At 39.6% G+C, this 24,157-nt stretch overlaps 1 protein-coding gene across 1 annotated transcript in view; it reads left to right on the forward strand.

Moving 5' to 3' along the window:
- Positions 1–24,157, forward strand: part of PLCB1 (phospholipase C beta 1) — a 397,493-nt gene that overhangs the window by 292,891 nt on the left and 80,445 nt on the right. Inside the window, exons 13-22 of the mRNA XM_026844689.1 lie at positions 2,633–2,717; positions 3,206–3,383; positions 9,758–9,828; positions 10,429–10,525; positions 14,353–14,437; positions 15,540–15,664; positions 16,722–16,876; positions 18,603–18,767; positions 20,644–20,743; positions 23,518–23,622. Of these exons, the coding sequence (XP_026700490.1) occupies positions 2,633–2,717; positions 3,206–3,383; positions 9,758–9,828; positions 10,429–10,525; positions 14,353–14,437; positions 15,540–15,664; positions 16,722–16,876; positions 18,603–18,767; positions 20,644–20,743; positions 23,518–23,622 (1,166 nt within the window). The remainder of the gene's footprint in view (positions 1–2,632; positions 2,718–3,205; positions 3,384–9,757; positions 9,829–10,428; positions 10,526–14,352; positions 14,438–15,539; positions 15,665–16,721; positions 16,877–18,602; positions 18,768–20,643; positions 20,744–23,517; positions 23,623–24,157) is intronic.

The raw sequence follows: 24,157 nt of genomic DNA on the forward strand, positions 1-24,157 counted from the left end.
TATATATATATATATATATATATATATATATATAGTGTTAAAAACCGTTAGTTTTTCACATAATTGTCCTTTTCCTTCTTTCTGCCTCCGGGATCCAGTGACATCAGAATCTATATGCTAAACCAAAATAATGTTGCATTACATTTTTTCTTTTGCAAAAATGGAAGTTCTCACTGCACTCTCTTTGAGGTAAACATGTAATTAAACAAAGAAGATCAGAATAATTTGTTCTAGCTGTGGTGATAGTTTGAAATTTATTAGGTTTAACTCTTGTGGGTTTGTTGTTTTTTTTTTTATTCCTATCAAGAGTTCCTTTTGGAGTTGATGTGTCCATTTAAAAATGCTGATGTCACTTCTAATTACTACCATCTCAATAATTGTGCTTTTTTGATTCAAGGAGGTGTCCTTTGAACTTTCTGACTTCTAAGAGCATGGGTCAATTCAAAATATATACTGATGGAGCAGACTGATAAAAAATTGAGTATAATGATCCCTAGACCTACAGCAAATACCCAGTCTGCCTGCTTACTAGAGCGAGAGACCTTTATTTTCCTTGGTAGCTGGTGGTTGGAAACAGCTAACACACTGTTGTAGCCTGATCTGTTCTTCCCATCACCTTCTTTCTTGCGGGTTCTTAGTTCCACTGCCTTGCTTGTCTTCATCTTAAATCTCCATCCTCAGCTAAAAGTGGCTTTTAGCTTTTTTGCAGAATTGGCTGCATGCAAAAGAAAGCATTAATGACATGCTGCAGTGATTTAAAGTGCATGCAGCGCTTGCATAGCTTAGTGGAATAATTTAAAGCCTCCTCACAATGTATTTTGTCAGTGACTGAGCTGATGACCGGATCACCCTGTATCTGCTTCAAGGGACATTCAGAATGCTGGTCTTGGGGAAATTACATTTTCTGATTCAAATGCCACCCAGCCTTTATCTCAGCTCTGGTTTGGCCTTGCTGACTCCAGGAAGAGCTGCAGTCCCAGGTGCTCAGTTGGTAGCTAATGACAAACTAGACACAGCGATGGTTGTACTCTTAGTTTGCAAGAGAAAAATGAGCACTCCTTTTTCCTATATAACCAGCTCTGTTTTGTCATGAAAAATAGCTCCATGGTAACAAAACCACTTATGCCATTCGTGTATCTTCCATGATATGCAGATCATGATTAACAGTAGTTGAGGAAGTTATATTAAGCAATATAAGCCTGTCCTTTAATGGAGACTTCTCAACAGAGTATCAAAAAAGGAAACTTTTAAAGATACGTAAGCCCAGTTGTTACAGGTTTTAAAGAGGCTCATATAACAAAAATGCACAGTTGACTACATTTAGTAAGAGAGTAACCATAGCACTGAGCTGCATTTTAAGATGATTTGAGTAATATTTCTGAGCAGTATAAGCCATCTTAAAGACTCCATCACTGATAATACAGGAATTACTTCATTCTTTGGTTGCACTTTGGGTAAATTGATTATAAGTAGAGTTTACTGAGGTTCAGTTTATTTCTAGAGGATGTCAGGAAAACGGCTGAAGTAATTCACTATGGTAAAATTTGACACTCTGACTGATTTTAAATACAATTTTAAAAAATCTGACCACATAGCCAAACAAGCTAAAATGATCATTGAGCAGCTCCACCTAGCAATTTGTTATTACATCCAGATCCTGACTAACAAGGCTGTCCAGATACATTGGTCCCAGTTACAAACACATAATATGTGTGCAGTATGTAATTATATGCATATAAAATGTAGTTACACCAGCACTTACTGCAGCAATTCTCCAAACTGGCATAATACTTTGTAGCAGTAGCACAATTACATCTATGCAGTGACTTCTGCAAGTGAGGCTATGTCAGGGGATGTACTGAGCGAGCTGGCGAGAGCAGTGCAATCTTTTGGTGCAAATCCAGCCCAGGAGGGCTGCGGCTGTGTCAGTTCATTGTAGAGCACAGAGCAGAGATGCAGCTGCAGCTCCGGGCAGTGAAATCTGACAGTGCCTATAGCTGATGCAGCTTTGCTGATTTTGAGACCCAAGTAATGTCTTCTGCCCCTTCTTCTCTATGGCTGTGCCTTATAGATGTTCTGAGGGAGGTGACAGGTACCCTCGGCTTGGGAAATTTAACAGAGACACCTGCACAAGATAATGCTTTCTCTGTAATTGTTTTGGGTTTTATGCCTTAGGTCAAGTATGACAGAAAGAAAACTAAATCGAAATGGGTTTGGGAGGGGTGTGTGTGAGAAGAATGCCAGGCCTGTGTATAAAGTAACATAAGGAGGAAAACATTTAAACTCTGAATAAAAATGTTGCCTGAAAGAGGCAAATTTATGTACACTTATTTCCCTAAAGGTAGCAACTGAAAGCCTCATTATTTTATTTTCTAAGTGCACAGGAAAATATATCTCAGTGTTAAAAGTTCAGTTTCACTATTATTCAATTGACTAGTGCCTTTACTTCATGTATGATCATTTTGATAAGCTCTATGAGAGGAATCGGAGTAATTGCTAGGTCTCTGAAAAATTCACAGCAATTAGCTCAGGAAATTATATCTAGTTTAGGGATATTAGGTAGTCCATTACTGCTGCTTTCATTCTGTAGCATTAGTAGGACTCATTTATTTATTTATTTTCTCCCCTTTAGCCCTAAACAACAGGCAAAAATGGCAGAGTACTGCAGATTAATATTTGGAGATGCGTTGCTTATGGATCCATTGGAAAAATACCCGGTAATGTGGTTTGGTGTTTATCAGATCCCAAATACCTGTGTGAATTTTTATTTAAGTGTTTCAGTCCCATGTAATTCTTTATATCTAGCCTTTCAAAACTGCCCTAAAGGAGGGGGTTAAACAATGTGAGCTGTTGGTGACTTAAGCATATAATTACTGATGCAAAGATTGTTTTGATACAGTGAATTGTAATCTTCTAAATGCAATTGATTCTCATAGCTGCCATTTTAATGTAGGCTTTCATATTTGAACTAATACTTACTTCAGTTATTACTGTAGACATTTCATAAAGCATTTTTCTTTTCTTCTTAAGCGGCCTCAGTAGCCCTGTTTCATTTAATGTTGAGATTACCTCGTTCAAAATACATTTCATTTTAACTGGGCTTGTAGAGGTTACAAAACTATCTTGCACCATGTGGGCCCCAAGAAATTGCCATAAGCTCATTTCTTTTCTTGTTGTAACAAATTTATCTTCCTTTTTCTGCAAGCTTGAACCTGGGGTTCCTCTTCCAAGCCCTATGGATTTAATGTACAAAATTCTGGTGAAGAATAAAAAGAAGTCACATAAGTCAGCAGATGGAAGTGCAAAAAAGAAGCTGTCAGAGCAGGCTTCCAACACATGCAGTGATACGTCTAGTATGTTTGAACCTTCCTCCCCCGGAGCAGGTATGAATTGAATCTACAAATATATTTTTTCCCTAAACCACAAGTACTTAATTGCAGCTATAATTTAATATATTTACATTGCTCTAGCAAGGTAAAGGTACACCAGTGTGGGCCTTACTCAGCAGAAAATAACGCTCAGTGTCATTCATCCAGGAGTCTGTGAAGGCTTGTGACTGAGGAATCACTTAGAGTGACCTGAAGCTCAGCAGTGTGTACTAACATTTATCTGCACTGCTTAGGAAGTAGAGCAAGCTTCCAAATCCTCCACCCTTGGGTGTCTTTTCTGTGTGCCCAAGCCCAAAACCAAATATCAATTTTTCTTTTTTCCATTGCCTCTGAGATGTGCCTAACATTTGGTGCCCTTTCAGATTTAACCCACTGCACAGGAGAACTGTGGTGGTTCTGCAGTGCCTTAAGATTTAGGGTAACTGAATGAGTGATCTGTTCCTCAGGCAGGCAAGGCTCAATCTGCTGTTGGCTTGCATTAGTTGGGAAAAATGTCACAAACCTCTATGCAAAGTGTTATAAGATGTTCTGTTCCAGAGATGGAAACAGGCAAAAATAATACTACAAATAGATATTTGTTACCATCAGGAATTATAGGGAATGTAGCCAATGGAAAACAGTGTATTACATTTAACTTGTTCATTATTAGCAGAATTTTAAAAATCAGAAATGAAATTGAAAAATTACTGTAATTTAAAGCATATATTCTGGTAATGCCTATGGGATCTGCAGGAGACCATTGTGAGTGTTGGTATGCAAAAATTAGTAAGAGATGGTCTTTGTTTGGAAGAGCTTAAAACCTAGACAAAGAGAAGTGAAGAGAAAAAAATAACTTGAGGATTTGCTCTAAACCACAGGAGCAGATTAACAGCAGGACAGACAACAAAATCTGTATATCCTAATTCCCAGCCCAACGTCTGTTCCCTGCACTTGAATTTCTTCACCCCTTAAAACTGAAATTTGGGATAGCTAAAAGCGGAGATGTTTATGCTCCCATAGTAGAATACTCATAGAGCAAATGGAAAGCTCTACTGGAGTACAAGTTCATTACTATTTGCCATTAAAAAACTTTTTTCCATTGTAATTTTTTCTAAACTCTGATTAAGTGAGCTGAAAATTTTCATGCTGGCAGTTTGCCTCAAGCTGAATTAAAAAAAAAAAAAAAAAAAAAAAAAAAGATAATTCTGCTGTATTTGTGGATAACATTGTTTATCCTATGAAAAGCAAAGAAAGAGTTTTCAACTATTGTGTCAAGAAACTTTGAAAAGGGCATGCATTGGAGTATGTTTGGATTTCAAAGGAAAATTCATCCTGGTGTCAGGAGTGATTTAATACTGTTGTCTTGATTTGCTTTAGACAAATCCCAAGCAACAGAAAAATGAGTGCATGTTTGCCAACTGACTCATTTCCAACACTTGAAATCAACCCTGAGTTCCTAACTCTACATTTTTGTTACCAGCACATAGTGAGAACCTAGTGACAAAGTGGATGTCTTTTACTTTCTGAGTGCCTGATCCTCATAGAGGGTGACAGCTTTGTCTTTCAGAAGCCTCTCTCTGAGCTTTTATGGGAAAAGATCTGGGCTGTGAATCTAGATGTTGATACAAGGCAGGGGGGTCAGTCCCTTAATAGAGTGTGTAATTTTACAAATTAACTGTGAATATAGTGTTTATATTACCTATATAACAACCTCTGTTAACTGTAGATTGTGAAGATGAACACTTACAAATTAGAAAATGCTAGAACTGAGATTGCAAAATTGATGTGATCACTCGGTTCATCTGTGACTGCTAAAATACATTATTTGTAATCCTTCTGTCAGCCATGTTTCTCCTTTAGGACCTATGCCTCTTTTGGAGAATGCAGTTAGTCAATATTTTTTCTCTCTGTCACTTAATACTTGATCCTAGATGTAGCATCCTCATCTTGCAGTGAATTTCTGTGGGAGTATCCAGGCTGCATATGAACGCTTGACTAACAGCAGCGAATTTATCTGAACAATACCTGTGGGAAGTGAAGTAATATTAAGCCAATTTTATCAAAGGAGAGACAAGTCTGAGAGAGCTTAAGAACAGTTTAGGGCCAACTGACAAGGAACATCCAGGATCTGATTTTTCAAGACTACTTTGAAAGTTTAAATACTCAGAGCACAGCTCCAGAGATTTCATCTACAGCTTACAGCTCTAAGTATGCAGCATTTCTGTAAATCAGATGCCAGATTGCTGTCTGTGAACATTTAAAAAAATATATATATTCACCATTTTATAAGACCACTGTGACAAGACCCAGTGAAGAGCATGGTTTCATGGAGCACTGCTCAACAGTCACCATGACGCTCTTCACTACCTCAGTCCTTATGTGCATCTCACTACTTACAATGTGTAATGCTGGCGCACTGCAACCATTATATTCCTCTATACCCAGTACCAATTTCTTTCTGGAGCATGAGAAGAGTTAGAATCACTAAAGGAAGCCTAATTCTTAACATTTCTTAACATGAAGTGTTTCAATACTCCAACCTTAATATAATCCTTACATTTAGCAAGCTGGGCATATTATTCAGATAACTCTATTGTATTGTATAGTTCCTGTCAGAATTACTGCTGATCTTCAGGAGAAAGTTGTGCTGATTTAGCCTTCTTGAGATTTCAAATTAGTTTTTTCACAGCAGTGCAAAAAATATGTAGATGCGTACTTGAGTTGATAGCAAGCTTCACTGTGTCTTACACTGTCTGAGGTCAGATTTAAACCCAAATTAAACCACACTTTTGATATGTTTATAAAACATACCATATAAAAGCTAGCTGGTGGTGATACAGTAGCAATAATTAAAAAAACAGTTCTGAAATGAACTTTGCTGAAAGGTCTGCAAGATGTTAATGAAATTGATGTAAAAAGTAACTTCGGTAGGGAATAATATCTGTCAGTGGGAAAAGCTTTCCCTAAAGGTACAGCAAAGCTGGCAAAGCAGAAAAAGAATTTCTGAGGTAACACTTGTGAAATAGATTGTTATTTTGGTAAACAAGCATCTTAAACCTGGCTGTATGAATGGAAGTAAAAAAGCAAGATTTTCAAACAAGTTAGATTACACTGCAAAAAGAACAGTGGCCATCCTACAGGTACATATGTTTACCGAAAGCAGACCTATACTCAAAATAGCCAAAACCTGCTAATTGAACAGCATACAAATTTTCAGGCAAATTGTTAATTTCTCATTGATAGGATAACATTTTTGTCAGAGTAGTGGGTGCTGCAAGGAAAGAGTCACAGGAAGACAGAGAGAGAGAGTAGAATTGCCTCCATCTTTTCATGATGACTAAATAGAAAACTGGATAAAAAGTTTTAGACTCAGTGTATGTAAATGCATTGGTACATTACTGCTGCATGCCAGCTAAGGCCATGGCCCACTGCTACAAAGTAAAATGTTTTAGCAAACTGAATAAAGTTCGTTTTTTCCTTTTTAAAAATCAGCAGGTGCTGACATACAGCCTATGCATAAAACAAAAGGTGATTTCCACCCCCAAGATGCTGGTGGCTGCCTAAATGTTATAGAGCTAACAAGCTGCACCAGCAAGTACCACATCTATAACCCATTCTGGCTGTTATTTTAAAGGGGTCTGAGAAAGCAGATTACAAAATTTCTCTGAATTTCAACCAATGTATAACCTTTTATTAGGCTCTCAGTGCTGAGGCACGGTGAGAATTAATATTTAGCACTCTGTTTTCTCAGCCCTTGGTAATAGGGATTTGGCTTGCCATTCCCAGCTCTCCTCGACTCATCATCTTCCATTCAGTATTAAGGTGTTGAACCCCTCTACCCATCAGGGGATTCAGCCTCTTTTGTCCACTTGTTACCTTGCCCAGTGAGCACTTTTAAGCCTTCCCCATTCTGCCCCGCTTACTAGGGGCAGCTCCTTGAATACGTCCTTCAAACTGCCCCATTACTCCACTGAGGAATTCCTGTGCTCTTCTGCCTATGAGCACTTGACAGTATCTGCATTATAACTTACCTATTTTGGTAGAGAGCAACATCTTTTTATTTCTTGATGTTTTTCTGTCTGCCTCTGTCCATGGGCAGACTCTTGTCTTGTACTTGGAGGGCAAAACCTTGGAGCAGCGTGCTCTAGTTTCACTGTATTTGTGTGCCACATAGCATGCAGAGGTCCTGTCCTGAGCTGGGTTTGTAGTCCCATCCAAGCACAAATAATTATGATGCCGTTATAGCTAGTTGTCTCTTAGACAAGCTCACACATCTACACTAGACCTGCAGCAGAGCTGCAGATGGCAGCCAACGTGCATTTATGATACACAGGGCCTGTGCCCTCCTGGGAAGGGATGGGGCTGATCCCACCACCACTGTGTGGAGGTGAGCATGAAGGTGTCCCCCAGCACAGACATCTCCTCAGTCTGGCCAAGCCTTCCTCTGCTTGTGTCCCAGCAGTGTAACGGGAAAAGAAGGTAGGGTGTGAGCGTAGGACCATCCTGCTGGGTGAAAAGCAATGCAGATGTAGTAATACTTTTTAAAACACTTGCTAATTTTTATTCTGTGTTTGCAGTCCTGTATATTATTTGTCCTGGTTTTGCTGTCTGATGCAGAACTTGAAAATGAGATCTGATCTCCTTGGGAGTCTTCCTGTTAAATATTTTAAAATAAATGAATAATGTGTTGCATACTTTCCTCCCTGGACACTTATAGCAAGAACAAGCTATTATCTACCTGGTATCTCAGCTCTGCAAGTTGGCTGAAATTTGCCCATGCTCCCCATTTTGTGGACTGTGTTGTTTTGCCAGTCTGGTTAAATCAGTTGAGAGCTTCCCATCCAAAGATTGTCACTGAGAATCCTGTGAGAGTGTGGCTGGCTCTGCAATGTGTTGAGGTTCCCTGAGCCATCCCTTGAGCCTGTTGAGCAATCATGTTACTTTCTTCAGTGAAGCATTCAGGAAGAAATGTGTTCGTGAATAAAAGCCTGACATTTCAACATCTGCATCTGGAAGGAAACACAGCCTGGGTAGTCATCATTTGGTTGTGAAAGGAGCACTCATTATTTAAGTCATATGTGCTCTCCATGTTCAGAAGGGGCCCACTGGGCATGATTCAAGTCCTGCTGGAACAAAGAGGAGTTTCTTTATTGACTCAGTGGACTTTGGATTAGACCCTAAATTGACAGGAGGAATTGCGACTGAATTACCATTCTCTGGAGAGTTTGGGAATGCTGCACAGTGGTTAGATTTTTGTGCTGCCAAAATAAAATTTCCACTGCTGAGGAAGGCTGAAAGGTCTGTGGAATAAAATCTTTGGGGAGAGTTGTTAGCCTTACAGGTGTGGATAGGTGACTGCAGTACAAGTTAAACCTTCTTTTCCAGAGTCTTCTTAAGATGCACAATGTCTACTTCATGACAGCCAGACCCACTAAAGAGAAAGATAAGCCTGATATTCCTTAACGGTTAAATTTTCTGGTGTAACCAAACCAAAATATTTTGGAGGCGAGGGGAGGCATTTGTTAATTAACAATAAAGAATCTGTCTCTTGCCCATAGGAATTTGACAAGTACACCGCAATTGGGAGCAAGTCACTAGATGTGTTTTATGTGGTCCCATTTACTCCATCAGTACGTTTTCAGGGAAAGGATGAGCCTTATGCATCTTCTTCACATTATTTGATTTGCACTGCCCTCACCCGGTGCATCTGAGCTATGCCACCAGACTCCCAGCAGTGAGGCACACCAAAGCAGGCGGTGAAGGGAATTGATGTCCAGCTATTGCAGTTAGGCTCCTGTGCCAGATCCTCCCAGCTGTGCTACCTTAGTACATGTACTGCGATATATTCAGAACAGATGTATTTTGCTGAACAACGCTTGATACCACAGCGTGTGAGGATCTCACCAATTTTCAGGGGTGATTCCTTCACCACCTTGGTGTGCACTTCCCGGTGGGGGTAAGGCGTTCACCCAAGGTCCTGCAGGGATCCTGAAGGAGTTTCAATTCATGTCTTCCCAAACCCTAGGGCTGTGCCTCAAGCATGGGAACATCTCTTCAGAGTAGTTTATCATGCTATACCCACACACCGTGCACACTACACACACCAAAATGATCTCTTCTCAGTGCTGATATCTAGCCCATGATTTCCAAACACTGAGCATCCAGCAGCTGCAAAGGAAGTTGTTGTTTGGTTGAGCAAAAAGAACTTATCAATGTTGAAGATGAATGAATCCCTCGAGGCAGTGTATTTGATTTGTGCTGTGACAAAAAGCACATGTATAATTTAGTGTCCTTTAAGCAGTGCTACTTGCACATCTTTCTTGAATTTATCTCTGGTAATTATAACTGTTGCTTCTGCCAGTAATTATCTTCTGCTTAAAACTTTTCAGGAGAAGCAGAGATTGAGAGCGATGATGACGATGACTATGATGATGACTGTAAAAAGTCGTCGATGGATGAAGTAAGGGTGTAGATATGTTTTATGGTGATGGGTCGGTTCCAGCAGTTGTGGGTTGGCTTGTGTTACCAAGAGTGGGACTACCATCTAGTGGAGAAAGCGAGGCAGAGCACCGAGAAACGCCACCAACTTTCTGAAGTTGATTGTTAATCGTTTTGGAAGTGCATCTTTGCTTCATTTCCATTTTCATTTACTGAAGAATAAGAATTAATAGCACCACAGCTGATCCGTTGTAGACAACTGCTTGTAGTATAGCATTGGTGGAAGAAAACCTTGACATAAAAAACTTAGAGCTGTATTTATTATTTATCCAACTGTACTGATCAACGGGCTCAGCGCTACGCATGCGTAAAAGTAATGCAGTCCCTTCTCTAGGAGCCATGTAAAAAGAATAAATACAGCAGCAGTTTAACTAAACATTTAAATTTTATGGCAAATTTTCTTCTTTCCTATGTGAAGCTCCCTATGTGAGGCATTGACTTCACTAAGACAGGATTGAGGAAGGATACCATGGTTGATAGGAAACTGGGCTTTGGTATTTGTGGCCTCTGATGGCCACCATGGGGGGATCAAAACTGCAGCATTTTTCCTTCTCTGTCCCAGGGTACTGCTGGAAGTGAGGCCATGGCCACAGAAGAGATGTCTAACCTGGTGAACTACATTCAGCCTGTGAAGTTTGAGTCATTTGAAGTGTCAAAAAGTAAGTAAGCTAAGCATGAGCAACATCTTATACTGGAAATTCCCTAGCAAGTGTTTGGAAGAAAGTTCTGGAGAAATGCTGCTTGGCTTCTTCTCAGTTAGGTACAGGCACCCGAACAAAAAAACGTTCCCTTGGTATCCAGCCAAATAAACCTGTGTTTATTGTGAAGCCTCTATTAGTCTAAATATCAAACTATCAACAGTAAACAGGCTGCCATTTCAAAAACATTTTTGGAAGTGTTGTACTTGCATTGTCTTTGTTGTTCATGACTGAAGAGTAACTTAAGCAATTTGACAAAGGTGATCATAAATATTCCTACAGATTGAGCAAGTGCTTTATATTTTGCCCCTGCTACTTTTGTAGAGGACTCAGGGTAAGCAGAGGCTGCCCTTCCCATATGCATATTTACTCTTTCCTGCCTGTGTGTGCTGTATGGAAAAGGCTATCATTTCATCCCCCGCTGGCTTTTACAGAAAGATGCCTTGCTAGGAGTGCACTCAGTGGCATCCTCAGTAAACACTGCAGCGTCTTTTCCTTTCTTGGTGCAGAACCCCCCACTGTTTGCCTACCCTTTTTCACTTTGACAGGTTTCAATATGCTCTCAGAGCTTTTTAGTTAACGAAGTGTATAGCATTTTAATTTATTAGGGATTTGTGGAGACCTTGGCAGAGGACAGCTAACTGGTACCTAAGTCCCTATCTGTACATGAGATTTTGCATTTACTTGTGATGAATAATAAACATATAAGATGTTATCTACCTGTTCATTTGTATGTGGGTATTTATACAGAAAAGCACACAAGCACTCACAAAATCATGCAGCTCCCTATAATAGTGTCCCTTTGGATGCTTATAATCTCCCCTAGCTCTAATAAGAGTTACAAGAACACAGTGGGAAGGAGATATTCCTACTGGAAAGGAAGCCATGTGAATCCTAGCAGGACAAGTTGATGCAGCTGTTAAAAAATTGGCTTCTGTAGATTTCTTCTGTTCACATGCCCATGCCTTTCTGAGTTTGGTCTTTTGTAAAGAGCTGCTGACGTCCAAATTTTTTTATTCTAAGTCTTGATGTGACCTTTGATCAATCATACTGTTTCTGTGAATTTCTAATGTTAAGGATTTAATATTTCTGGTGTTTGTGTTGAAAATATCATTATGTGGTAAATGTGACCAGTTTGTTAAAGCAGCAGCCTTATGTAGTAAATGTTGCTGGCTGGTAAAGCAGTGGCACTGAAGCATGACTTGTGGGTTCTGATCTTAGTCCTGGCCTGGACTCAGTGCTCAGCCAATCAGCAAAGATGAGCTGAGTAAAGAAGGATTGTTAGATGAGGCTTGGTTTGTTGTTTTTTTTTTAATTTGCTGCCTATCCAGTTGTTGCCCAGATTTTATTTTTGTTCACCTGACTTCATTTCACTAAGTGTAGAGCTCAATACTTGTCTTTTATACAGTTTCATCATTTCAGTGTTACAGCATTTTCCTAATTTAATCTTTTCAGATAATAATTAATTCAGAATTTGTTTTGATTTGTGATCCTGGCCTCCATGGTGATAATAGTACCTCACTTCTTCTGTCTTTCACACATTTTTAAAGTGCATTTTCTGGTCTTGCATCCAACTTGTTAACAGAAATACTGAACAGCACTGGATGCATAACAGTCTTCTGATTGCCCTCACTAGATATGTTCCCTCTCTCTGACAGCAAGTGGCTGTAACTGTATTTTTGCAAGTTTTTCAGACAGTTTTTTGGAGTTGTTTGTCCACTCCATAGTGACTTCCTCCTGATAAGGTGGATGATAAGATAGCACGGTATAATGTATCACAAGAGAGAAGTGTCTCTCCTGTGCAGTCTTTTTTCTTCAAAGGGCAAGTTTCTTAATCCTTTCCAGATACTACAAGGAAATAATTGTTCTTATTTTAATTAGGAGTTTGATTAAGCCCTGAACGTTTAGTAAACAAATCATTTAACAGCTATCAGTTCTGGTTTTCTACAGATGCTCTACTTTAAGATAAGGCTGAGAGATACAATATATTACTACAACAAATTCTAGGACCTATATTCTAAGTAGAGCAAAACCACTATATATGTGTGTTGCTAGTGCTATCCCATTAGTAATGTGGAAGGATGGAATAAGAATAATCTCAGTCCTTTATAAGGAGCTGAGATGGAAGTGAGCTGGCTGGGACAGAGTCTGGAGAAAGAGAGGATATTGCTTGTTGGAAAGGAAGAGGAGCAGTAGGAGAGCAGCCTCTAGGGAATGGCAGGAATCCTTTGCCATTAGGAGATAACAGCTATGAATAATGGCAGTAGCATGGTGGTTGCTAATTAGAAATAGGGTACACAATAAAATCAGAGTCCCAGCTGTCCTAGAGGAAGAGAATCACTTTTAGAACACCACGGTCATCCTCTGACACTTCAACATACACTGAAAATAGTTCATAATTAGGAGTCTGGCAGTACATTTTCCTCTCACGTTGGCCTAAACAATCTAGCTTCTCATTTCTTTGGATCTACTGCTTCCTTTTTGGCTTCCTACAAGGAAAGCGCCCACCTGTTTCTGTCCTGCTTCTCTCTGCAAGACAAGTGCTTTTGTTCAGTTTTATCCCTCTCCTGCAGCTTCGCAGTTGGACTTCAAGGAGCTGGCCAGGCTGGCCTCCTGGCCATCCCTGGATTACTGCAGCACAGTTACTTCTGAAAACGGATGAGGGCAAGCCTTTTCTCTGCCTTATTGTTTGCTTTCAATAAAGTGGTGAGGCTAGAGAGTTCATGTTTCAACACAGGCACTGTTTCCTTCATATTTAAAGAGAGCAGTGCTGAGATACCTAATAGACATGACCTCCCAGCACCGTGGCCCCTTCTAGGCAGTCTACACAGCTGATTGTGATGAAATGGGAAGCTGTTGTTTTACAGGAATCCTTACCTTCTGTACAAAATTGTGAAGGAAAAACTCCTGAAGTTAGAAGGGTCTTGCTTAGGCTTTCTGCTACAGCATGTTGCATGGGTACGTTGAAAGGCTGTGCACCCATCAGGTGAAGGTGAGTAACAAATGATACACAAATTAGTGTTTAGTCCTACTGAGTTACAAGCTTAGGAGGAGCTTTTTCACCACTGTCAGGTCAGAAAGTTTGACCAAATTAAAGAGGTTATAGAAGCTCCATATTAGTTCAGGGTTAGGTCTGAAGACCTGCTGGGATGCAGGAGTGTACCTTCAGGCTTGATTAGATAGCAGTGTTTCTGTGGCTGTTTGAGACAGATGTGACCTTACCCCGACATACTGAACATAACGAGAACTGCTGTAGGCACAGCTAGCACACTGCTTAGTTTAATCTGATACGGACATTAGTTATTATAGCTTCAAATCGCCTCCAAGCCCTTGCATCTGTCTGCAAAGACAATCTAGAGATCCAGCAGGGCCTTCTGTGTTCCCCACAAAAGCTGCTACAATACCTCTGCATCTATGAGCCTTGGGCTCTACCACTCGAATTTATCAACAAAGTATTTTGCAAGGAAACCTGAGAAATCTCTGCCCCTGCACTGACTTTCTGTTGCCTGGGGCTGGTCCAGTACCAATCTCGGGGTGGTGCTGATGTCCTTAACTTAAACGGTGCTAACGTGAGTTCAGATGGAGCTCTTTGAGTATGTGCAGAGTAAGCTTACTGCTGTCAGCAAATGCTTGTGGATGTAAATTCTTTGAGATCAAGGTGAAATGAGCTGGTGAACAGTGGATGGGTTAAAGGGACCGAGACTAAACCAGTTGTTTGCAGCTCATGTACTATATATGATTCCATGCTCTAATGTGTCACTGGTTTTATTTCCACTTTAAACTTTCAGAACGCAACAAAAGTTTTGAAATGTCTTCCTTTGTGGAAACCAAAGGGCTTGAGCAACTTACGAAGTCTCCTGTGGAATTTGTGGAGTATCCTTGACTTTCAGAAAGCTGCTTTCTTAGCCTTTCTATATCTGAGATCTGTTACAGGGCTTTATTGAAATTTGGAAACAGGGGCTGGGGAAATAGGGAACCCAAATGAAATTTGTAGATTTGCCTGTCTTCCTAGATGAATTAATTGGCCTGGGTTCTGATGAGCTAATTTAAAAGCTGGCATGAGTCCTTGTGCTGTGGGCTAGGACTAGAGGGAATAGGCATAAACTACATATCGGAGACCTGATACTTTGTATTCTCATTGTTAAATTTATCATCCTATATGAGGTGGTATGAGTTAAGGTGAGCAAATTGTCAAAATGTGGCTGACTTTTTTTGCAAAGTCATATGAGAAAGCTTGCTTTCCCATCATACCTCTAGTTCTAAGAGCATTGAGCTGTTTTATTGCCATGCAATTCTCTTTTTTAAAAAAAAAAATAACCAAAACAACCAACTTTTAAAGAAAAGCAAAAGAGCATTCTGTTTAGACCTTTCGATGTTTCTCAGTATCTCTCATCATGGCTGCAGTTAAGAATGAATGGTCAAGATAAAATAGTGCCTCAATGAAGATTAATAGAAAGCTACTCTCACAGATAACCTGCAGCATGTTCTCATCTATGAGATTTGTAGACTCAGCTGTAAGAAGTGTTCACTCATCATTTCTGTCTGTATGTGGAATCCAATTCTAATGCTCATTCCAGAAGAGCACTTTTTAACTGAGCACCTCTCTCCACTCCAGAGGAAGATTCACTGTTTACAGCTAATTGGCCTCCATAAAGGCAATCTTAGAAAAATCCCAAATTAGTAGCCATAATGATAAATGGAATATTATGAATGTTGTCTTTTTTATGCATATGCCTGTGTTATTTCTTTGCTTATTCCCAGTACTCTGTACAGAAACAAACAGCACCTTTAATTACCCTGTACTTATCATATCTCCTCCAAAATTTTGGACCTCTGGAAGTGTTACAGTTGCAGAAATCCAATAAGGAACCCACTGCCATTCTGTAAAGAATATCTCCATTTAAATATTGCAGTTGCACCTCTCTGCAAAGTGATTTTTGCCACACATACTATATCTTAACTACTCACCGTTTAGATACAACAAGATGCAGCTAAGCCGAATTTACCCAAAGGGAACACGTGTAGATTCCTCAAACTACATGCCACAAGTCTTTTGGAATGCCGGCTGCCAAATGGTTGCTCTTAACTTCCAAACTGTAGGTAAGTTATGCTGGTCTCTGGGTTTTGTAAGCTGTACATTTCCACTTCTCTGATACCATTTCTGATTCATAGGTAGAAGAGGCTTTATGCATCAGAAGACATCTAGTGATTGAATGATACTTCAGAGCTGTTAATTAAGATTTTTAACATGGGGTTTTTGTTGTGGTATATTTTTAGCTAGGAATATTCATAATTACCACGCTGTAGCTAGTATAATATTGCATACATAATGCCCTCCATATTGTCCTCATTTGTAAGTGGTTACTGTTGAGCAGCATTTCAGATCTGGCAGGATTTTTTGCCCTGTGTCTTCCAAAATCTCATTATCTCAAGACATAAGGGAGTTAAATAGCAAATTCCACTTCAAAAGTGAGTTCTTAAGAAATAAAGACATTTGGGCATCTAGATGCACGAGTCACTTTTGAAATAGAATATGTTGTCTTCCAAGGCTATGTCTGCTCTGAGACATACAAATAGTTCCACCTACTCCATCCCAGGACATATCCTGGTCACATTCTGTCTGTGGGCAGGTGGTGCCATGGTATCATTCCCTTCTTCCTTTCTAGTTGTGCCTATGTACAAAAAAAAAAAAAAACAAAACCAAAAAAACTCAACCAACAAACAAAAAAACCAACCCACACAGGTTAGGAGTCTGCAGAGTAAGAAAAACCTCTTTTACCCAATTTCAACCAAGTATCAGGCAGCCAGTGCCTGATGTTAGAAGGGGTTAGAAACATAAGCACTCTACTGGATTTGGCACAATAGTACAATCAGTACAACACTGAGGGATTGAAAACCTAAGTGTAAAGGCTTCCTTTAAAATTTCAAAATGTTATCTGTTGAGTAGTCTCTGAAAGATGTCTTATAGATATGTCTTTTCCTTGTCAAAAGAATCTAAGAGGGTCTCTGCAATCACAGCTGAAGCTCTGAAGCAAGTGTGCCATATATAGGTGTTCACATTACAGTTTGAAATTATAGTAATTGTTATTATTTTATTGCTTTTTAAAATTGTTATCTATCCAGAACATAATTCTTACCAATATTTTATAACGTCTAGATTTGTCTATGCAAATAAACATGGGAATGTACGAGTACAACGGCAAAAGTGGATACAGGTTAAAGCCAGAATTCATGAGAAGACCAGACAAACACTTTGATCCATTTACTGAAAGTATAGTGGATGGAATAGTAGCTAACACCTTGTCTGTGAAGGTACGTATGCAGCTGGTGAAAATGCTCTCATGACAGGGTGTAGATACATTTCTTTTGTGAGGTGGCCTAGCAAATGAATATACTAAGTCAAGAAAAGAAGATGGATTTAATTTCATGGAGTGACATTTAATTTTTTAATTCTGCCTCGTATTTCATATTGTAAGGTAAATAGATGTATTCTTATTGTATGTATTCTTTTCCATAGAAGTAATTGGGAAGTGAATGGATTTAAGAGTAGTTTGGATGTATTTTTAGTAACAAAGGGCTGAATTTAAAACATGCTGTTATGAAGTGGTAGGTTGGACTGGAATAGATAGAACACCACACTGTTTAGTACAAATAAATTTTCTGGTTCCCTGTAAGTTCTCCAGCAGAACTCTGGAACCATAAATATCAGCTGCAATTCATTGCCAAGCTGCTTTTCTTCATTCTTTTTTAAGGACCCCTAACGAATCTGCCAGGAATCTGCAAATTGAGAACTACTTGTATAAAGGTTTAGAGCCATAAATTGCATTGGCTATGACAAGATCACAAATTTATACTGAGTGTATCTCTAGTTATAAAAAACATAAACTTTCTGAAATCTTGTTATTCCTTTAATGAACACATCCATTAGAACAGCATCTGTATTATAATGTCCACCTGCAAAATATCCTCCTGTTTTTGTTGAGGGAAACAAGTATTTCCTCTCAGGCTACAGACACAAGCGTAGCAGAGCAGTGCTGGGAGGAGTATGAATAAAGTAGTAATCTGATAACATGCGTGATAAAGAAAGATGTGTGGGAGTGACCTTCTGTGGTGACCTGTAATCATGGAAGCTTTCAGTTCTTCTTGTGGCTTTAGACGCACTTTCTTCTGCAATTTTAGTAAATGGAGGTGGAAGTCATTCAGTAGCTATTAGGAGATGCACAGCATTTTTAACAGGAATGAACATTCAGGAGTCGTCAGACAGCTGTCATAAGTCAGCTGCTTCTGCCTGCTTGGTGAAGGCTCTGCTGGTTAGAATGTCAATGGCCAAACAAGATACGTCTGAGAACAGATTAAGGTTTGCTTTAGGCAAGCCTCAATTTGTTAAGGTACAGTGACACTGCTACATATTCCTGTGCCTCTTCAGTTTTCTGAAGTAACTGAAGACTTTAACTTTTAAAGGTAAGAGATGTGTTTCCTGTTAAAAATAAGAGCTAGAAAAGACCAGCTCTTTTATAGTTGTTTTGTTTACATAGTGGAAGTCCTCACCCTCTGTGAAGTGCCTTTATTAGAATACAAACTTTTTAGCTTGTTTTTTCCCTTGCAATTAAAAGCGTATGTAGTTTCTCTGCTGTTTATACCTCTTTTCTTCCAGCATGTTTTGAACCTGTGTTGAAAATGGATAGAAATTAGAGTTCTCAAAGATACTGTGTTGTGGAAACAGGGAACCAGACTGAGGATGAGATCCAAAGGAGTATTCCTGCTGAGGGAAGGGCAGCAGCATGATCTCAAACACATTATCGCTCATAGGGGAATTCAGGACCACAGGGTCACAGGAAACCAGGCCTCTTAAGTTGTTTCTCTGTGTCTGCAATATTAAACAGTGGGTTTTTGTTTATTGTGGCTTGGGTTTTGTTTTGGTTTTCTTTTAAATGTATACTATCTGATCATTAATGAGAATTCTCCATCTGCATTTCAGCCCCTCATTTCCTAATCCACCAAAGCAGTCTCTAGTGATCCTCCTTTGGTTTGGTTTTAGATCATTTCAGGTCAGTTTCTTTCTGATAAAAAAGTCGGTACCTATGTAGAAGTGGACATGTTCGGCCTGCCTGTTGATACAAGAAGAAAAGCTTTGAAGACAAAGACCTCTCAAGGCAATGCAGTTAATCCTGTCTGGGAAGAGGAAACCATAGTTTTCAAGAAGGTCTGTGTAACACTTGCTTCCCAACTATTCATCGTGCTTGTTTTATCACTGTCCAGCAGGGTAATTCTGTGGTTTACTGAAACTTTGCATTTGTTAAAAAGAAGAAAAAGAGATTCTGAGTAGTTATTTCTTGAACTCTTCATTGCTAACCACTTTTGGTGTATTTTTACTATAGTCGTGCCAGCTCCAAGTAAAATAAGTGAATTTAAAGTCTCCTTGATTGTTTCACTGACAGCTTGAAGCAGCAGACATGTTGATAAATTCACTGTGCCGTGCTATGAAGGAGCAAGCCCAGATCCCAGCAGCAGTTTAGCTGAATTTTTTCATTTTGCCTTGGCTGAACAGCCCTCCCATTAACCTGTGAGCAAGACAGTGTGAACACAGCTATAAAAATCTGGCTGTCCAAGCTAGCACGTTCAGAGGAATCTGTTCTCCGCATAGCACTAGATCATGCTGTATAAATACAGCCTAGGTGATGAAACCACTTAAATCCCATCCACTTGAAATGAGATGTAAGCTCCTGAGTTACTCATGCAATTTGAACAATATTACTCAGACTCAATTCTCTAAACTTTGAGGGAGCAGAAAATACTGAGGATGTTTTAGGATTGTGCAATGTGAATGTCTCACCGTGCTTCGCAGCATACTTGCAGCCAGGTTTTTAACAGAATCTATGGGTTTTGCTTATTGGGCATAGTGGCTAAGTGAATCCAGAGTGCAGGTGATTGTAAAGCAATTTCTTTCGTATTTCTCTCAGCAAATGTTCGCAGGGATGTTTATACAATTGGTACTTGCAGCCCTGCTTTCTAGGGAGTTACAGCCCTTTTCCCTGAATATTTGGCCTTCTGAATGACTTTCCTTTGGCAGCCTGCCAGAGCTTAAGTTTGGAAACATCACTAGCATTCATTTTTGTTCTGTAATGAACTTCTAATTAGGGTACTTCATTTCTCTATTTAGTTAACGATTGTGCATGACTGCCAGTGTGCTCAGAGAAGCATAGATTACTATTTTTAGTAATGTTGAAAATAAATTAGAGAAGCTCTTAGTTTTGGATTGTTGCCTTTTTTATTTTTCTTTCATTGTCTACATAAATTTTAGCATATGCTCTGAAAAAATGCATATCAAAAATACATCTGTTTGTATGTATATGTGCAATAAGCAAGAAAATGAGATGAATTATGCTACACATCTTTTTTAAAGTAATATTAAAGATTCCTATCTTAGTAGGGTAGTTTAGTAACCTTTTCCAATTTCTTGTTTTCTTTTTTTGCTGTTTGGCCTTGTTTCTTATGTAGTGCCAAGAAAGCATCCAATGCTAGTAAACATCCTGCCTGATCATACCTCTTTAGCACAGCCAGTGAGTATGCTGCAGCACTGGAAAATTCTGCTGGGGTTGACATGGTTCACATAATTCATACATTCACACTCTGCAAAACAGGTTGAGTTGCTTGTTGAGTTTTCAACAGTAATATGCCTATCAGTGACTTTTCTTAGAAGTAAGTAATCCCACTGGCACAAACATAAAGGAAAAAACATGTAGGGCTGTGAGAAATAAGCAGAAAATAGAGCAGCATTCAAGTGTGATAGGAGTTGAGCTGTTATAGTCTCTTGTATCATACTGAAAATACAGGGTGAAATTGCTGGGTTCAACATACTGTGCATACCTCAAGTTTCTTGATTGAAAACTATGCCTGTAAGAGTTATTTTGACAAACAGGTGTATGCACCCTGACCTCTTATCTGGTAAAACCTTCCTATGGATGTGTAGATGTTGCTGGCTGCTAGACTGAACTTTCTGTCTGCTGTATGGCCTATGTCTGGAAGGAGCCGTTTCATTCAGAGCAGGAAGTTAATGATGCAACAATACTGCTTTCTAGGTCGTTTTACCTACCCTGGCATGTTTGAGGCTAGCAGTGTATGAAGAAGGAGGGAAATTTATTGGTCATCGGATATTGCCAGTCTCAGCAATTCGACCAGGTAAACTTTGTTCTCACTGCAACGGACTTCTGTAGTGAAGAGAAGCAGCAAGCCAGAATCCCAGTGCTGTAAATCAGCAGCAGTCTGCAGGTTTATAGCAACTGGGGATTTTAATAATCTGTCTCAACTTTGAACCATATTTCACCAGAAATTTAAATTTGTAATGAACCAGGAAAACCAATAGAATTAAGCATTAGAGTGGTGGTTGGCACTTACTGGTCTCCAGTAGATCAACTGCACGTTCACAATTCTGTGCTACAAAGTGCAATTGTACAATTTTAAGAGGAAAGAGGACAGCAACAGTCAATTGTGATGTCATCTTTGTGAGAACTGAGAATGAAAGCAAAATATGCTCCTCTAACTTAATTTTTACATGCATGCAAGGACTGACCTATATGCAAGCTATTGTATCTCTGCAAAACCTTTAAATCAACCCAAAATAACTTCCATCTTTATTGCTGAAAATTAAAAATAATAATAATTTTTAAAAATCATTACTGGTCTCTTCCAAATCATATAATTATTTCTTTTATAATTAGTGTCCACTTAACTGGAAATTGTCTTGTGTGACAACTCAGCCCTAATTTTCCAGGCCAGAGACTTGTTAGAGATGATGTTTCAGAAAGATGCGGTGACATTGGCATTCTGAGCCAGCGAAGTGTCCGACTTCAACACCAGCTTTGCCAGTGAGGGGGAGGGGAGGAAACTAAATTAGGTCAAGCATATGGGCCATAAACATTCTTCCAGCTTCACTCCCACTGGAAAGGGAAGAATATCTGTGTCTGCCCTGTTCCTTATCTAGCCAGTCCCAGCAGTAACTCACATGTCCCTGTATCTAACGGTTGTTGTCCATATTCTTCCTGGAGGTCTGATCTCAGGAAATGTATAAATCAGTCCCTTCTCTTGTCACTGGTGATCTCAGGGCTCATCTAAGAAGAGCTCCAAGTGGTTTTGTCTTAGCTCATGTGGGTTGCATGGCCTCACTGCGAGCACAAACAGGCTAGCCCCAGGAGGTGGCTGCTGGGCATGTCACTGCCCCAGGACTTCCTCACCAGTTGTCACTTCTCTTTCCCTTCTTCCCTTTTCTCTACCCTGCTCTTGGCCATGCATCCCTGGCCGTTCTGTTGTACCAACTCTGCCAATCTCCACACCTTTCTTGAGCCAGCTCATTTTATCAATCCAGCAGAAAATTCTTAATGAATATAATTGCCTCACGGAAGACCTGCCGAGCTCCAGAGGAAGATAGGTGATTGGACAGGAGAAAGGGGGATTGTGAAGGATTTTCCTCTTCTGGTGGAAGCGAGCTCTTATCAGGGCTGATCCCCTTTCATGGCACACACCCTTCATACAGCACAGAGTCCATTCAGCAGAGCACTGAATCGTGTACCTGCTTTTAAGCTTGTGCTTTTTAGAACAAAGGCCACTGTGTTAAATCATACAAGGACTTTCAAGAGCTTCTACCCACAGGCCTGTCTTCTGTCCTTTTGACTCCAGTAATCATTAGTTTACAGCATGTGATGGAGAAAAGCATGTTGATTTTAGTTTGTGCACGTGCTAACAAGTTGCTGGAGGAGCTTGAGAGAACTGAGAAACCTTTGTAATATATTAAGTTCTCTCTTTTCTGAGACATTTTTGAAAACTATAACGTCCTGTCACACAAATCCACAGAATTACCATTATTCCCAAAGCAAGTATTTAACCATTACTTAGAGAGGGAGTTGTTCCCATCAGCCAAGTGAGGATCCCCCCAGAAAAGTGCATCCTGCCCACAACGTGTATCTTGACACTACCCGTATGTGCGGCCTCCTAACTGATGCCTTAGAAGAACAGCTTCAGCCATGGTGCGGGAGGCACCAGTTTGTGAGGCATTGGATGCAGCTTTGCAGCACTACAATGTTCTAAGGGGCTGGAATTCCTTTTCCTCCCATTCCTACCTGTGCACTTCCATCGCTGTCTTTAAACTGGCATTAATACGTCTGACCTTATGGTGAGGCATTTGGGGGAGCTAAATTGATGGAAAACTCTTCACAGTTCCTGAAGTTTGCTTTTGCTGGAGCTTAGCTTGCTGAGCTGCCTATCTATAAAGTCAGAAAAGTGTCAGTGAATAAGAGAAAGAGCAGGAGATGGTGGTAGGTAACCGGGAGAAAGGGTTTGGGGCTGCCCCATCTGTGGTGCCTCACCATTAACTTGGCTAAGCTGCACTGTAATGTGTACCCTCACTCTTACAAGACAGACAGCTTTTGAAACAGGCTGAAAATACTCTTTTTTTAGATGTATTTCTAAGGTTGGTCACATAATGGGATTCATACACACATGCACTTCATAGATATAGTGCCATATTGTTTTTTAAATTAGATACTGTGCTGTAGGTGGACTATTACATTTCAGTTTTAACTGGCTGTTCAGATTCCTGAGTACTATGAGGGTCACTTTTGAAAATTAAATAAGAGCAACAAAACTATTAAAAAATCCAGCCAAAGGTAATAAAATGGAATGTATCAAAAATTCTGTAAATGACAATTTTTAATGTTATTCACTGACATAAAAATAAAGGCACAATACTATTTTAAACTGCAGTGTCACATGCCTTTCTAACAGTCCCTTGTCTGTGTACTTATCTCTGAAACCCTTCAGGTAAATCTTTCCCTACCAGAGGTCCCTGGGGTTGCTTGCTCAATTGGAGCCACACTATAAATAACAAATTATAACACAATTACAGTGGAAATGCCTGTGGAAGTGTTTATGCTCTGAACTGGTTGTTTCTTATTCCGCAGGCTATCACTACATCTGTTTGAGGAATGAGAGGAACCAACCTTTGACACTGCCAGCTCTCTTTGTGTACATAGAAGTCAAAGACTATGTACCTGATACTTACGCAGGTAATTCTGTGACATTTCCCTACTGGGAAATATAAAGGTTAATTAAAACACAAAGTGAGTGTGGTGTAGATGACTTGCCATATTGAGATAACAGTCCTGTGAACAAATCTTTGCATCTGGTGGATCATTATGTCTCATCACTCATACAAGATGGCTTGATTTACAGCAGCCTGCCTGAGGTTTAGGATTAAGGCCAACTCTTTTATTTTCAGCAGAACTTGTGTGACTCTAAGGAGGAAATACCCCAGGCATTTACCATTGAAACACAAATGAAATTTTGCTTACATGACACAGTAGTATGTAATTGTTTCCTAAGAGGAGGAAAGTGCTGTGCTTAATGTAAAGCATGGAATCTGCTCTAAACAAGGATTGGTTTAAAGACCATACTGTGCATTGGCAGTGAAAAACAGTATTCCGTATAGCTATTTTTTAAAAAAACAGGATTTTTACTAATACTCCTCTGTGCCTCATGTTAAAGCAGGATCCTAACTGCCTGATGCTGTAAACTTTGAAAATCCAGCATAAAATACTGCGC

Source organism: Athene cunicularia (genome assembly GCF_003259725.1).
Source record: "Athene cunicularia isolate RWA chromosome 3 unlocalized genomic scaffold, athCun1 chr3_part1, whole genome shotgun sequence".
NCBI classification, from domain to species: domain Eukaryota; kingdom Metazoa; phylum Chordata; class Aves; order Strigiformes; family Strigidae; genus Athene; species Athene cunicularia.